Below are 15,989 nucleotides of genomic sequence, written 5' to 3' on the forward strand. Positions count from 1 at the left end.
AAGATGGCGGCGGCGGCCGCGCGCAGCCGTGAGGGGCAGGAGGCGGGCCCGCCCGCCATTCCCACAGGAAGAGGAGGAGGAGGGCGAGGAGGAGGAGGAGGAGGAAGTGGTGGCGGTTCCCGCGCTGGGCTGGCGAGCGGGAGTCGGCGGCCGCAGGGTGCCGGCAGCCCCGCGGCGAGGCGCGACCCCGCCATGCCGTGCGTGGGAGACTGGCTCAACAGCCCCCTCAGCATCGTGCAGGGCATCTTCGGTGAGGCGCGGCCCGCGTCCCCTCGGCGGCAGCGGGAGCGCCCCGACGGCGCCCGGAACTGGACGGCGCTTTCCCTCGCGGGGTGGTGGCGGGAGAGCGGCGAGGCCGGCTCTATAGCTTATATTTCTGTCGCGTATCTTATATATATTGTATATAGCATATGTTTCTTGTATCTCGTGTATTTCTGGGTTCTGGCAGCAACGCGTGCTCTTTGCCGCGCTGCCGGTCGGTGCTAATGTTACCAGTGCCATCAGCCGCGGCTATTTCCGTGCTGGGCTTGATTTAAACTTAAGGAGTGCTGAAATAGAAATTTCCGCAGCCGACACAGCGTGGAAAGCAGCGCCTCGACTCCTGCGCTTTCCTGCTGGGCTGTTGTGGAGCTTTCTCTCGCTTCCAAGAATGGCTCTGTGCTTCTTGGTTGGCCTGAAAGGGTTTGAAAGGGGAAGTCAATGTATTGCAAGGGGAATAAGTTAGTCTAAGGTGCACTTACTTCCCTAAGATAGAAGTGAAAGTTGGGGTATTTTGATATTCTGGGAGAATGCTGGATAAGAGTCTCTTATGTGGTGCTAATAGGCACATAAATATGTTGGTTTTGTAGCCCAAAATGTTCCAAACTCTGATTGGGAGAAGAAGGTAACCGAATACTTCAAGGAGAAATTAAAAGAAAATAATGCTACTAACTGGGTAAGAGTGTTTTATTCTTCTCGAGTTACACTTTTTCTTAAGCGTCATTGTTTTTTACATTTTATTGCGGTGGCTTGCTTTTGGTAAGTTCTGCCTTTCCGTGGTAAGTGTGCAGCCGAATTTCAGGCCCAGGCTTTAGGACGTGGAATTTACACCTCGGCTGCTTTAGCCTGGGTGCACAGCCCGGATGTGAAATCCCAGCTGGAACAGTCCGTCCGTCCATCCCCTGGCCTTCAGCACCCTCCGTCCCCCAGGCCATCGCTGCTGGGTGCTGCCACTCTGCAGCACAGTCAGTAGATGGCAGGAGATGACAAATACTGTCATTTTTGGGGAAGTGCGAGTCCTCAGTGTGTGCCACGAGCTTCTTAGTTGCTGGTTATAAACCTCTCAGGAGCTTTTATCATGATGCTTCAAGCTCTTGTGTGGGTTGAATAAATAGCTGCCTGGGCCTTCAGGTTTTAAGGAAAAAATGCTTTTCCTTCTAAAACTGTGCTGTGTTGGGCCAGGTCAGGCATGGTTTGTGCCATTTAGCAGAGAAGCTGTGCTTTAGGTTTTAAAAATAAAATGTGCACATTTGAGTTCAAAAGTTGGTACTTTTCTAAAAGGCTGTAGCAGAAATGACATCATGGAACACAGCTAAGGGGATTAGAAACATCCATATCAAATCTGTTCTACTTGTGACTAAAAACAGGTGAAAAATATTTGTTTTCTTTCTCTGTCAGTGAAAGTATTCTGTACTTAGTATTTAAATCGTAGCTTAAATCAAAGGATAAATGGCAAAATTGACTAAAATTTACAACATTAGAAGGAATTGAAATCACATTTTCTTACTCAAAAAAACCATGGGGCGATATACTTTTGTTAAAATGCAACTTCCTGTAGGGCCGCTTAGGATTTTTGCTGCATTTTGATGTTGGAGGTGGGCTTTTTCAACAAAGATTTTATCTTCAAATTTAGAAAACTCTATTTATATTGCAAGGCTCATTCTTTGAAGTTATACCACATGCTTAGGCATTGGTTTTTTTCTTTCTATTTTCCCATTGTCACGTAAAACTGTGTGAAAAAGACTTCCCCATTGTGACTTGGAAATTAACATACAGGTTTTCCAGGACCTTTTGTTATAAGAAATTGTGCATGCAAATTGTTCTAGTACTGCTGGTACACAGCACATGGTGGAAGTGCGGTTAAGTAGAAATAAGTAATAAACTCTGTTTAATCATGCAGCTGCAATAATTCCAAGTTTAAAAGTTGGTTTCAAATGTTGTACAGTTTTCATACAGTTCCAGTGACCTATAACCACTTCTTTCATAGTCCAGTATTGGGACTGGTGGCTTTGGGACTGGAAGAATTTGAGAACTGTTAAGTGCCTGATAATTGTAACTATTATCTGCAACAGCCATTGCAGAAAGTGTTTGGGATAGATACACTTTGTTACTGCTTAGATTAGGATGGGAGATGCACCCAGGAAATAGTAAGTGTGCTATGTATACAGGGGTTTGAGGAGGAGGATCTACTGGATGATCAGAGATTAAGTTTTTGTGCTGGTTTTGGCTTACTTCAGAGCACTGCTCAATATGCACCGGTTGTATAAAACAATCTCTTTATTCACAGGTTCCATCACTGAATGATGTTCCTGTACATTACCTAAAACCCAACAGCTTAGTGAAATTTCGCTGCATGGTTCAAGATATGTTTGATCCTGAGTTCTACATGGGAGTTTATGAAACAGTTGACCCAAACACAAATGCACGTGTAAGTGAAATACTGATTTACTATTTTAGCAAATGTTAGTCATTTTACTCATTCTGGTCCTTGTATTTCTCTAGTTTGTGAGTTAAACCTATGGAGTCTGGACACTGATAGTGACTGTTCAGCTCCAATGGCATCAGTAAAACATCACATGTAACATTTCTGTTGAGGAATAGAAAATGCTAAAATGATGAAAGCTTTGGCAGCATGTCTGTGAGGGACTTTGGACTGCAGTGATTTTGGTGTGATTCATGTTCAGGATGCTGTCAGAAACAGAGTGATTGCATTGCCTTTTCCTTCTTGACAGGTTTTGCATTTTGGTAAATACAGAGATGTGGCAGAATGTGGGGTAAGTTACATAAACTATGTGAACTTTGAGATAAAATATTAGATGGAGTGTTGCAGTTTTCCAAATGTGACAGAGCTTCTTTGGTACTTGCCAATGGATTCCTGAAGATACTGCTCTAAATGCAGAATTAATCTTTGGTTTGGAAAGCAGAGTATTCATAACTGCTCAGTGGCATTCTAATTTCAGCAGGCTTCCAGCTGTTTGTGTTGTATTTAAAATTTGTTGTGGTTGAGTGGAGGGGGGAGTGCCCATGACCTTGAAACTGTGTGCTATGGAAAACAATTACTTTTGGTAGTGCAGTGCAATTTGAATCAAAGCGTTATATCGTCACTTTTTCCTGAATTATGTAGTCTTGTATGTTAATTGTAACTTCTGCCTGTGTAACTGAATCTGTGGGATTAGTTTAAAAAAAGAAAACAAAGTGTAATCAGGTTTTTAACAAAATTTCTCTTTGGATTCCAGCCTCAGCAGGAAATTGATCTGAACTCCTCACAAACAGTCACCTCGGAGAGACAGACTTTCTACTGTGTTCCAGTGCCTGGTGAATCAGCATGGGTGAAAGAAATATCTTTTTTGACTGAGCTGGTGCTTTGTTATACAATCAGAGGTCACCAACTAATTAATTAGATATAAGGAGATAAGTTTATTTGCAGTTTCCTTTTTTGTTTTTTTTTTCTTAGAGAATCAGGAGAGGTGGTAGGTGTAGAAAGAGAAAAAAGGAAAAGTGATGGTATGTAATATGCACTAAGAGGATGCAAATGAATTTAGGAGCCTTTGTGTTGATTTAGTAGACATTTTTGCTTGGGAGAGTCTTGAAAATTTCTGTTAATTTCCATTTGCAAATGCTTAGAAAAAGGAAACTTCAGTGGAGCCACTGGCATCTTCTACAGTAGGACTCTGTTACACAGTGAGAATCTCCTATAAAACAGCTGTAGCTGAGCATGTTAAGATTAGGATTTTGTAAAAAACAAACAAAAAAAAACAACCTTAGTGTGGTTGAGGTTTCCCTGCTCAGTCTGTGCTTCCTTAACCTGCAATTCCACGCATACATCAGTGCCAGCCAAGCCCGAGTGAGCCCTTCAACCTCCTACACACCCAGTCGCCACAAGAGGAGCTATGAGGAGGATGAGGACATGGATCTGCATCCCTCCAAACAGAAGGAGCAACATATGGGTAATAGTTGCTATTGATGAATAGTTGTTATGATATCATTCCAGAATTTGTCAAAAATCCATTGCTAAAAATTGAAGTATTTGCAGCTGTTTGAATTTTTAGTGTTGTTGCAGCCTTTGTCATTTGGGGGCTTTGCTGATGTCGGTGATTTGATTTGAAGGAGTGTGGGAGAGCCCACAGTGTTACATGTGTGTTGTATGACTTGCTGACAATCTACAGAGATTTTTAATATAAACTGTGTTTTATGCATATTCTCACCTTTAAGAACTGGTTTTTTAAACATGAAGTGCAAAAAAATATCACCTTTGCAGTCCTATGGACTCCAGAAAAAAAATCATTCCCCTGGTTTAAACACTGCGTTTTGAAAATCAGATTTCTGGCCATGTTTGGGTTTCCAAGACACATAGATCTTTGCCAGTACTCTCTCTCACACTTGATTACATAAAATATGCATTTGTGGGACTTCTCATATTAAGAATATGTTCTGTCGAGTATATTGCATGATTAAATATTTTTGTGTCAGATGCCTTATTAAATTAGTTTAACTCTGTGTTGTTCAGTTCTGCATTTCTGTTTAAAAAGCCTGCAAATGGTGTATTTTTCAGGCAGTGGAAGTGATATCCATGGGTGTGTGGAGCCAAAGAGATTAGAAACAGAAGCTTCTGCAGGTCATCATGTCATTTCTCCGAACTGCTCCCCTCCACTTGACCTAAATTTTCCCTTGCCAGGAGAGAAGGGACCAGCGTGTCTTGTAAAGGTAAGAGAAAGGAGAGGTGATGAGCAGGGCTGTGCTCTCAGCTAGGCCGACAGAATCAGCCTTGCTGAAGAGATTTGTAGGCACAGAAATTGTCTCCCAGGTCCAGAATTTTGTTTCTAGAGATAATAACATTCTTTCTCTTCACTAACTCAGTGTTTTTCTTCTTGAGTGCTGCATTTGAGTTGCTGAAATCCTCCAGCAGCATTTATTAGAGCTTGCACCTTCTCACCATACTTAGTTTAAAAAAAAGATTGCGGTATTAGATGCTTGAGGATGTAGCTGGTATTGAGCCCTGCTTTTAGGATTTTGCTTTTAGGATATCTCCTCTAATTGACAAATGGCTATGAAAAACCAATAAACTATATGTTTGTATATTGAATTTGAAGTAGTCCTTGATTTACTACTATGCTATATTACTATAAAACTTTAACACAAAATTCCTCTGCTGTTGCTGTGCTGTTCTCTCTTATTCAGCAAATCTTGGTGAATCAGAGTAGAATACAGTTGTTCACACTTGTGTGGCAAAGAATGCCAATAGAAAAAGTGTGGAATCATAGAAACTCCCTTTTCCAGTGTAAGCTTGCTGACACTGAGGGCTGGGGAAGACCTCTTCACTCAGGCTGTTCTCAGTCCACAGCTGAGTCTCCTGAGTTTCCTTTGTGTTTTTCTGCTGTCCTGCATCTAGCCCATCTGCCTCTGCATTTTATTTTCTGTTGGGGGCAGGTCTATGAGAGCTGGGAGAGCTTCAAAGTCAATGATGTGCTGGAGGTGTTTGGTGTTCTGTCTGTGGACCCAGTGCTGAGCATAGTGAGCAGTGAAGAGAGGTAAGGCTGCCCTGAAATGCAGGTTTTTATGCAATGAGCAGGCTGCCCTTAATGCAGACAAGGAAATGTGTAAATACATGGTAATTATGCTTAAGAAGTGAATTTTGTTGCTTAAAAATAGCTTGATGAGCAAAGTGTTATATCCAGCATCCTGTAAACTGAAGTCCAACGTGCTCTGGTTCATCTATATCCTTGGATACCCAGTGCATCTTTTTTTAGGTTGTTGTACAGTCTGTAAAGCAGAAAATGCTTCTGTAGCTAAATGTTTCGTACTCTTTCATGCCTACTAAACTTTCAGGGAATGAGTGAATAGTGAACAAAGCTTTCAAAGAAGCTTTAAAATTATAAAATGTCCTTTTGAACCAATTTCTAAGTCCATGAAAGTTGTTACCAGAAATGTAAACATTTCTGAATAATATTAAAAAAAAAGTCTGCATGTCTGCATGGAGAGTGATAGAGACCAAAATGAGTAAAAAATGGGTTGATTTTTCATTAATTAAGATATCTTATCATGTTGTACCACTGATAGAAACTTCCTGTTTCACCTCCTGTTCTGCAATTCCTTGCCTGACAAAATACAAATGAGAAATCAATTTTCAAAATAAAAGTCTTGACCAAAATCTAACATAAATACTGCTGTTATCTTGAGCCACTGCACTCTGAATCATTTCTGTTGGTGAGTTTGTTTATCTGTCTGGCACATACAATATCCAGAGTGCAATATGAATCCTTTAGAGTGCCAACTTCTTAAAAATTAACTCAGCCTGGTCAGCTGCTTTTTGTTATCATCTGTGTGACAGCTAATCCCAGACTGGCAGCTCAGTTGCTCTGTCACAGGTGCTTGTGGGATTTTTCCTATGTCATTCTGTAACAAGAAGACAAAATGGTGGCATTTAGCAACATTTTGAATGCAAACAAAAGAAATCTCTTTTAATGGAAATAGTGGATAGTGTGTGGGTGAACTGCTGAACTGGATTTGAAGTTATAAAGCCTGACAGCTTTTACAACCAGTACAAGAAGATGAAATAGGTGCTAAACTTTACTATCATCTGATAGAGTTGCTTTAGGGATTTTACTTTCTGAAAATGAAAAACGAAAACCACCTGGAAGAAATTTTGTAAGACATCTTCAGGGCATGCAAAGCTTGTGTATCTGAACTCTTAAATTAAGAGGTAATACCTCCAGGTTCCAGCAGACGTACATTAGGGTTTATTTATTTATAGATTTTTACTCAGCCGGTTATAGAGCAGTGATGTGACTGTCTAGAAGATCTTGTCAGGCTCCAGAATCTGGTGGGATATGTGCATACAGAGACAAATGGAATAAATCATGACTTTATTTCTTTAAAAGCTGCTTTTTAGACTTCGTTCACTACAGGCTGGACAGAACAGTGTGTAACGTTTTACTTGAAGCTACAGCCTATTAAATGGTGCAGCAAATAATAAATGTGGTTTGGTTTTGAGAGTTTGGTTTTATGGTTTTTTGTTGGGTTTTTTTCTTCAGCAAAGTATGACTTAATTATTTTCTGAAAATAATAGAATCCAGATATTTTGGGTCAAGCCTGCTTTGGTGTTGATATGTCATTATATAATTGTGATTCAGTATTTATGGTGTTTATAAAGATCCTAAAGACGGTAGTTTGAATGTGGGAGGAGTCACCAGGAGCTGGGAGTGGATGTTGTTTGTTCGTCTCTTCTTGGCCTGGTTCCAGCTGCTCTGGGTTAGAGGGAGAGAAATTCCTGTGGAATGTTTCTAAGTCCAGCTGTGCTGTGCCCTCTCCCTAGGGACAGCTCAACCCTTGATCCTATGGAGTGCATGGACACGGCAGAGGAGCAGAGGGTGCACAGCCCTCCAGCCTCGTTAGTGCCCAGGATCCATGTGATTTTGGCACAGAAGTTGCAACACATTAACCCCTTGCTGCCTGCCTGCCTTAACGAAGAGGAGAGTAAAACCTGTGAGTGTCTGAACTCTGGGCACTTTCCATGACATCTGAACAAATACTGCTTTGCTCACAGGCAAATGCCTCAACAGCAGGGTTCAAATTTAAATCTTGTTAAATGGAAGAACCATGCAATGCTGCACAGGATGCAAGTGTTTGTGTTTATGTGATGTTTGCTTTTTTATTTGGCTGGAATAAATGTGATTTATCTGGAACTTGGTTTTGCATTCACCATGCCCGTGGATTTTACCAAGCTGTTCAGCTGTAAGATTTGATTTGTTTTCAAATGGAGTTGTGAATTGCTGGAAAATTAGATTTCCAATTTAGTGTGATACTGGAAGTAAGAAACATACTGATAATATACAGACTCATAATACTGTGCACAAAGTAAGGCAATTCTGCTTTTAAGCAATTGTGCTATTCCTTGTTTGACTCATTCTTTTCATTGAATTATTGCTTGCAGACCTCTGATATTTATAACTTTTTTCCTTGAGTGCCTTGTATTGCTTGTTCTGAGCTATATGTAGGAGGTTTTTTCTGCCTTTAATATAAAATGGATCAGCTATGGATTTTAGAAATTTGGCTCTAAACTTTATAGCCTGCTGCAAATGCATTATACAATATCTAATTTTTTGAAAAAAGCATTTTCAAGGAAATGTTGAGTGATTCAGGTTATCCAAAGCCAGCTGGAAAAACTGAATGTTTGTTTATTTTTCCTAGACTCCTTTGGAATAAGCATTTTTTTTCATCAAACTGTGATTGAAAGTCAGATTTTTATAGAGGGAAGAGGGTGAGAAACAGAACATTTTCTGACATTTGTCTTCTGCTCTTTTGCCAGTTGTTTCTAATTTCATGTCTGAGCTGTCACCAGTGAGAGCAGAGTTGCTGGGGTTCCTCACCCATGCCCTCCTGGGAGACAGTTTGGCTGCTGAATACCTGATATTGCATCTCATCTCTACAGTGTAAGTATTTAGATGTGTGCTAAGAAGTTATGTATTTATCATTTAAAAGAAATCTCCTTCTACAGGGTTCTTTACCAGTCTGCAAATAAATGGCAGAAATAGCTTAAATAATACTTGGTTCAGTAGTACTTTCTCCAGCTGGAGTTGCCCTCTCACAATACACACAGAGGCAGATTTCACTGTCTGAAATAACAGTAAAATTTGATAAAAGACCAGCTTTATGGCAGTGTATCTTTTCAGTACTGCTTTGAGAGCTGACAAAATCTCCAAGACACTTTTAAACAGAGGTATGAAAACATCTTCCTGCCTCTGGCTTCTTCTGTGTTGGACATGCCACTGACTTCCCCAAAGACATAATTTCCTGACTGCAGCAATTATTGCTTAGGTACTGAAAGGTACATTCTGGGAATTTTTTTAATTATATGTAAACATGTTTAAGGGTAAGTTCAAGTGACCTGTTTAGGGATAGAAATTGACTCTTATGTTGATTTAAACTGTCTCTGGGTGAAAGAGCAGCGTCGTTTGACTCATTAAAATCTCAGGTGTGAAACTTAAGTGTAGTTGTCAGTCCCAAATTTAGTGTTAGTCATTTTAGTCTTCAAAATCAAAATGAGTTCTGTTTTCATTCTTTTTAGTGGGACTGTGAATGTTCCAACACTTAGACTAGAATGTATTTTCTTTCTTAGCTGGTATCACAGAAAGGTTGAGAGTTGTCAAGAATGGGGAGAAGATACGCAGTGAGAAGAGGGAGAGGAAAGCTGGGGGCAGGTAAAGGAGATGAACAAGTGTGGTAAGCAGGGAAATTGAGATTGGACACGAGTAAGGAAAAGAATGAAGTGTGTTCACTGAGTAACAGCAGAGTACAAGGAGAGCAGAATGTCTGAAAGGCCACTGCAGGATCCCAAGTGCTGTAAATTCGTGCTTTTGTGTGGTGCTGCAAAGCCTTGAGGAGCAGGTTCAGCCTGGCTCAGCTCCTTGGGCACTGCAGAAGGAAGGAAGAGGAGTTGGCTGATTTTGGTGTGTTAGTTGTGAAATCCTGCTGGCTGTCAGAGACACCACACAATGCTCAAGCTGAATGACACCTGTATTCAGTGTTAGCCAGCTGTTTGCCTAACCTGTGTCATTTTTGGTGCAGTTATGCCAGACGGGATGTGCTTCCTCTGGGAAAATTCACTGTCAACCTGAGCGGGTGTCCCCGGAACAGCGCCTTCACAGAGCACCTGTACCGCCTCATCCAGCAGCTGGTGCCAGCAGTAAGCATTGCCCTGGGCAGGGCTCTGGGGGGACGTGTTCTCATTGATTCAGCCAGGCAAACAGTGCTTTAGGTCAGGGCAGGTTGATTAAATGCTGTCCTGCTACCCATTTAGAGAGCAGACAACGACAGAGATGTGGTTGGCCTGTGTGTTGTAGTCTCTGTACCTCATCATCTAGGATGAATATGGAATGAAATCCTCTCCTCAGAGGTATTGAACTGACAGACAGCTGCTGCCTGCTTTATTTTGTCTTTTGGATTGATGTGTTTAGACATTTGGGTCATTTAATTATGCTATCATTATGGTTTATTCCCAAATTTGTGGGTAGTGCTCTGCAGAAAATTCATGGTAATTCATTTTGGGGTCACACTAACAGTACTGCTGCAATAAATAATTTGTTATTGAGCTCATCCTAGATGTGCAAGAGAGGTGGTAGGAGTTCTTAACAGCAATGTTTTCCTTTGGGAAATTTTTAAGCATACGGCATTTGGATATTTGGGATAAAGAGTTGAGCTGACAAATTTTGTTTCACTGTGCAGGTTCCCAGCCCAGCTCTAGCTGAAGGAAGCAGCATTTCCTAGGGAAGCTGGAGGACAGGAGAGGTGCTGATGGTTTGTTGTCTCGTTGCAGTCCTACCACCTCCGGATGAGCATCGAGAGCATGAACCACTCACGCTTCATCCCTCACAAGGACTACACGGCCAATCGCCTGGTCAGTGGGCTGCTGCAGCTGGCCAGCAACACCTCCCTGGTCATAGATGAGACCCAGCTCGAGCAAGGACAGCTGGACACAGCAGGTACACAGGTTTTGCTGTTTAAAATCTCATTTGGGAGGTTAAAAGCTGATGTGTTTTAAGATAATTGTGATAATTGTGATCTGTCCTGGTGATAAGGGTCTATTGCAAAACTGTTTGTGGTTTCTACATCCTATTTCATTGCTTTAATGCAGCTTCCTGCAGCCTTCTCAGCCAACTTAAGATAAATTGGAGAATTCTTTATTACTAAAATAACTCTGATTCATTAGAGTGGCCTTTCAGTTTCCTGTGATAGTGCATGAAGTGGGCAAAGCATATGCTGATGCAATATGCTCTATACTTTTACTGTATATCTGGAAAGCACCCTGAGAACACAGCTAAAAACTGGAGAAGATTGCTATTACCGTGTTTAAAAGAGTGGGGATTCTCTCTTACAAGCTGGTGTAGCACTGTGTAGCATGCTTTCAGCGGGGCTTTAGAAATTAATATAATTATAACTCACATAAAAGAGGTGAGTTGCATATTAAAAACTGGAGCATGTACAGTACAGGTGTCTGTGGTGACTCCTGGGGCTGTCCTGTGCAAGGCCAGGAGGTGGACACCAATGGTCCTGGTGGGTCCCTTCCAACTCAGGAGATTCTGTGAAAGAACAACAGGAAATAACTGCAAGTAACTTTATTTTAAAATAAAAATGCTGTCTTGAGAAAGCTGCTTTAGTTTTTTTAATTACTGCTCTTAAAAGCTGCTAATTGAAATTATTCAGTTGCTTTTGAGTTTTCAGTAATTTTTTTATTATTCAGCTTTAGTAAAGCTACAGAATTATACTAAAGAAAATAGTAAAACTAGTAACAAGCTTTGCACTGTTTCAAAAAAATAAGTCAAAATATGATAAATTCCTATTTAGAGAGAACTCTTGCTATGCTGCTTTATAGGTTTTCTAAAATGTTTGTCTGTAATGTCTAAAAAACCTCAGCATTTAGTGAAAAATAATACTTTAGGTATTAAAAGTTGAAGATAAAAAGGCTTGGTAATTTTATTTCATTTTTGCTGGTTTGATATTGTTCTCTACTGAATTTAGAGCAAAGAAGTAAAAATTTTTAATTTCTTATAGCAACATTGGGAACAAAATTTAATCCTAGAGAAGAGTGTCTTCAGATGTAGTAATTGGTTTGGAACTCTTGGAATTAACAACTTAGAAATTTCAAATGGAAAAATGTCCCAGAAGTCAACCCCTAGTATCAAATTTGCCTTTATTTTGCTAACTTTGCCTTTATTTACAATACACTGAATTATTACTAATTATTTAAAGGCAAAGCCATAACAGTAGTTTTGTCATTTGATGCAGTAACTGCTGAAGAAAAATTGAATTTGTCAGGTACATGTTGGTATTTCAAAAAGAAAATTCCAAGGGTCAACCAGTTAATTTGTCAATTTTAGCATTTTATATTTTAAATAACTTAATTCCAGGTAAGGCAAGTGAGTACTATAAAAAAATTTGGCAAAATTAAATTGATAGGGTTTTTTTCTACTTTTGAGGAGAGATTTCTGTTTTAGTTTTTCCTCTGTAAATAGATAGCTGGCTTTGTAGGGCCAATGAAAACATGAGCTATAAACACATGTACTAAGCCAGACAAAGTTTAGGCCTGAAATCAAGAATTCTTAATTTTGATTCACATTAAGAAGTGGTTGTCTCTATCTGGAAGACACCTCAAACACAAGAAGGAACAGGATGTTTGCAAGAATCCTTCTGGCTGCTTAAAGACAGATGGGAGACAAAAATCAGGGCTGACTTTTGTTTAGGTGCAGTGGTCAGGGAATTTGTTCTTGCTCTTGCAGGTGTCCGTAATGTGACAGCACTGGGTAACCTGATCACTTGGCAGAAGGTGGATTATGACTTCAATTACCACCGGATGGAATTCCCATGCAACATTAATGTTCTGATCACTTCCGAGGGCCGCTCCCTCCTGCCGGTATGGGCAGGGCTTCCTGGGGAACTGCAGCTGCTGCTCAGAGCAGGCCCTGCCAGGGACAAGTGGGGACAGGAAATGTGTCTTGTGACCAGGGAGGGTGTGACACTGGCAGGAGCTGCTGCCTTCTCCCTCATGGCTGCAGCCAGGCCAGAAAACCTCTTCATGGGAAAACATGGAGAGGGAGCTTCCCTCCTCCTTTCTCAACAGGGATGGTGAGGTGGTGAAGGTCCCAGGGATGGCTAAAGCTGCAGAGAAGTGCCATTCTCAAAGCCTCCCTCTGGCATGGCAGGTTCTGAGGTGCTGCCCACAGATGTAGCATTGCCCCTGCAGTAGCCTGAGCTTGCAAAGGTCTGCTCTCTGACATTCCAGCTTTGTCTGCTGAGCCTTTGCTCTCCTGCTTGAATCAGGAGCTGTTCAAAATGGGAGCCGTGGAATGTTTAAAGAATTGTGTTATCTTCATTCTGGGAAATAGTGACTTCTGCTGGTTCTGAGAGTAGATTAGTCTTGGAACAGAAAACTGTGGGATGTGGAAAAAGATGAAATGTAATTTTCTCTTTCAGTCAGATTGCCAAGTCCACTTACAACCACAGATTATTCCCCCAAACATGGAAGAGTACGTGAGCAGCCTCCTCACTGCAGTGCTGCCCTCTGTGCTGAACAAATTCCGAATTTACCTGAGTTTATTGAGGCTCCTGGACTACAGTATATCTGATGAGGTGACCAAGGTATGGCACTTCACTAATAAGTTTTCAACTGTGTATTTGGATAGAAAGCACCTTAGTAGACAGTTACTGTACTTTCCCTGTCAGTGATTCTCCGTTAAGTTTTATAAAACCAAACAGAAGCATTTTCACATGGGAATGTTCTTTCAATGATTTGTAAAGTGTATACTGAATTTATTACAGATAAGGAACAGTGCATGTAGCCTGATTTCTAACACTCAGGTTGCAAGCTTAGTCCTTCTCAAAGACGAGAAGGTAAGCTGGTTTTGCTCAGGCTCACTTCTGGACAGCAATGAATTGAAATGTTCTCCTGTAGTCTAAAGGTAGTTGCAGCTCCTCAAAAGCCCATCTTGGAGTGGAGATCTGTTCTTCTCCGTAATTCCACGCTGTGTTGTTCCAGGCAGTAGAAGAAGACTTTGTGGAAATGCGCAAGAATGACCCCGAGAGCGTCACGGCCGATGACCTGCACAAAATGCTGCTCGTGGCCAGGTGGGTGTGGTGCCCTTGTCACCACTCCAGGCTTCCCTGCAAGCTGCAAATTGAGCCAGGGTTTGGTCTGCAGCTGAATTGAGTTGTGCCAGACTAGCCAGATACAGGCAGAGGCGATTCTGTTCCTCTTAGGCAAAGTATTCCCTCCCTACTTTCATCCCATGCTTTCTAATTCCTGCGATCCTGAAAGCCAGCTGGGTTTGAGCTGTACTGGTTTATCAGCAGCTGCAGGAGCTGTTCCTGACTGGCTCTTTGTGCTCCCCCAGGTTCCTGTCGCTCAGTGCGGGGCAGACGACGCTGTCGAGGGAGAGGTGGCTGAGAGCAAAGCAACTCGAGGCTCTGCGGAAGGCCAGGCTGCAGCAGCAGAAATGTGTCAATGGCAATGAGCTTTAACACCTGCTGGATGTCACCCTGAAAATTTCTCTAATCCTAGGTGGAAACCATACTAAGATTGGAATATTGTTTATACCAGTTTTTGTAGATAATTTATACCAAAAAGTTATGGATATTTACCCTTGCAGTCTGAACACACTTAACTCTGTTCAGCCACCTAAACATATTTTATGGAATTTTTTTGGACCCTGTTTTGTAATTGAAAATTGGTAACATTGAGCAAATTGTTTGATATTAAACTTTAATACTGAGGTTGTGTAAACTTATTTCCTTTAATAAGATAATTTAAGCCAGAGTCCTTCATACACAGCAGTGGTAGGCTCTGCTCTGGAATACATTTGTGCTCTAATTCCTGCATGGCTGAATTGTGAGGATCAGAGTTCTCAGCTGGCCAGCAGCTGCAGCTGGAGGAGGTGCTGACTTCATTCTCTGTGCTGTTCTGTGAGCTGAGGCACATCACACTCAGAGCAGCAGCAGCATTGTGATCAGTGTGGTATCAAGCAGTGATTTGATCTTACCCATAACCAGCTCAGGTATGAAATACATTTTCCTTATGCTTAGAGCAGACCATGACTTCTCAAATTTCTTGGATGAGCTTTATTCTGGTGCAGCTTAAAAAAACCCACAGTGACTGGACAATGGGTGATATGCACATGCTCATACAAAACGTATCTTTACTTTCTGCCTTAGCAGGAGTGCAGGGTTGGTTAAAGGGTTTGAATAACATCATTGAAGCATTAAGAATGGTCTCTCCATCCCTGATTCCTGCTGGACAGTTTGAGCTGGTCCTCAGAGGATGTGCTGCCCATCATGGGACTTGCAGAACTCATTTACCAAGGGTGGCTTAAAGAGTGAAATGCTGGGAGTAATCCAGGGAGGCTGCTGTGTGGAGAGAGCCTGCAGGAGCCTGTGATGGAGCCACTTCTACATTTTAATTACTCTTGCTCTGAATAACACAAAAGGCTCCTGCCAAATTTTCATTAAGCTCAGACCCCCCCTTTACTAAGTCCTTTCTCCTAACTGAAATCACAGGGACAGGAATCCCCTTTTTTACTGCATTTTCCTGTTCTAAACATGAGGGGTTTTGCTGTACAGCCAATCTGGATATTTTGTCTCTTCACACTAAAAATGAGTACTTATTGTGAGAAACATTTTTGTGTATCCTAAACCTGAGCCAAGCTTGATGCCATTTCAAATCACTGATTTCTTTTTTTGAACACTAAAAATGAATATTCATGATTTCAGCTGACTTGTGCTGCATTACTGTGAAGTGAAGCAACAAATACGAGGAAGAAAATGAAGTCTCTCTTCAAAAGGCAGCTGGGCTGGAATGCAGAGTTGGGTTCTAAGATTGCCTCAGAGGATGGTTTTGTGCACATAATCATCTCCAATATTTCACAGCCAGGGATGGGACAGTTCCCAAGCTGGAAGGACATTGAGCTGGAGAGGGACAGGGACAGGACAAGGGCTGCTGACTTCAAACTAACAGAGGGTGGATTGAGATTAAATATGGAGAAATTCTTCCCTGTTATTGTCGTGAGGCCCTGGCACAGGTTGCCCAGAGACGCTTTTTAGAGTTGTAGCAGCACCATTTTAAAAGGATAAAGAACTGAAGCCATGGCTGGATCCCTTGACTGCCAGGGGCTCGTGTCTGTAACTTTGAAACAAACACCCAGAGCCCTGCAGTCCCACATCCCTTAACATCACATACCAAACCCATC

General features: G+C 41.6%; 1 protein-coding gene across 1 annotated transcript; it reads left to right on the forward strand.

Moving 5' to 3' along the window:
• Positions 1–91: 91 nt before the first annotated feature.
• LOC125329327 (minichromosome maintenance complex binding protein) lies at positions 92–14,519 on the forward strand. Its single transcript, XM_048311099.1, has 16 exons — positions 92–250; positions 849–934; positions 2,546–2,686; positions 2,991–3,032; positions 3,495–3,596; positions 4,076–4,205; positions 4,811–4,962; positions 5,686–5,786; positions 7,571–7,740; positions 8,564–8,687; positions 9,823–9,940; positions 10,571–10,736; positions 12,531–12,664; positions 13,225–13,389; positions 13,787–13,875; positions 14,142–14,519. The coding sequence occupies exons 1-16, from the start codon at positions 193–195 to the stop codon at positions 14,266–14,268; spliced, it is 1,905 nt and encodes a 634-aa protein (XP_048167056.1). The 5' UTR covers positions 92–192; the 3' UTR covers positions 14,269–14,519.
• Positions 14,520–15,989: the final 1,470 nt, after the last annotated feature.

This window comes from Corvus hawaiiensis, chromosome 8 (assembly GCF_020740725.1).
Source record: "Corvus hawaiiensis isolate bCorHaw1 chromosome 8, bCorHaw1.pri.cur, whole genome shotgun sequence".
Classification (NCBI taxonomy): domain Eukaryota; kingdom Metazoa; phylum Chordata; class Aves; order Passeriformes; family Corvidae; genus Corvus; species Corvus hawaiiensis.

What these genes read in the sequence shown, in the direction of transcription:
- LOC125329327 (XM_048311099.1), top strand. Translation starts at nt 193, where the DNA reads ATGCCGTGCGTGGGAGACTGGCTCAACAGCCCCCTCAGCATCGTGCAG. An exon ending in GACCAGCGTGTCTTGTAAAG is followed by an intron (nt 4,963 to 5,685) that starts GTAAGAGAAAGG and finishes TGTTGGGGGCAG; the next exon opens with GTCTATGAGAGCTGGGAGAG. An exon ending in CGAAGAGGAGAGTAAAACCT is followed by an intron (nt 7,741 to 8,563) that starts GTGAGTGTCTGA and finishes CTCTTTTGCCAG; the next exon opens with TTGTTTCTAATTTCATGTCT.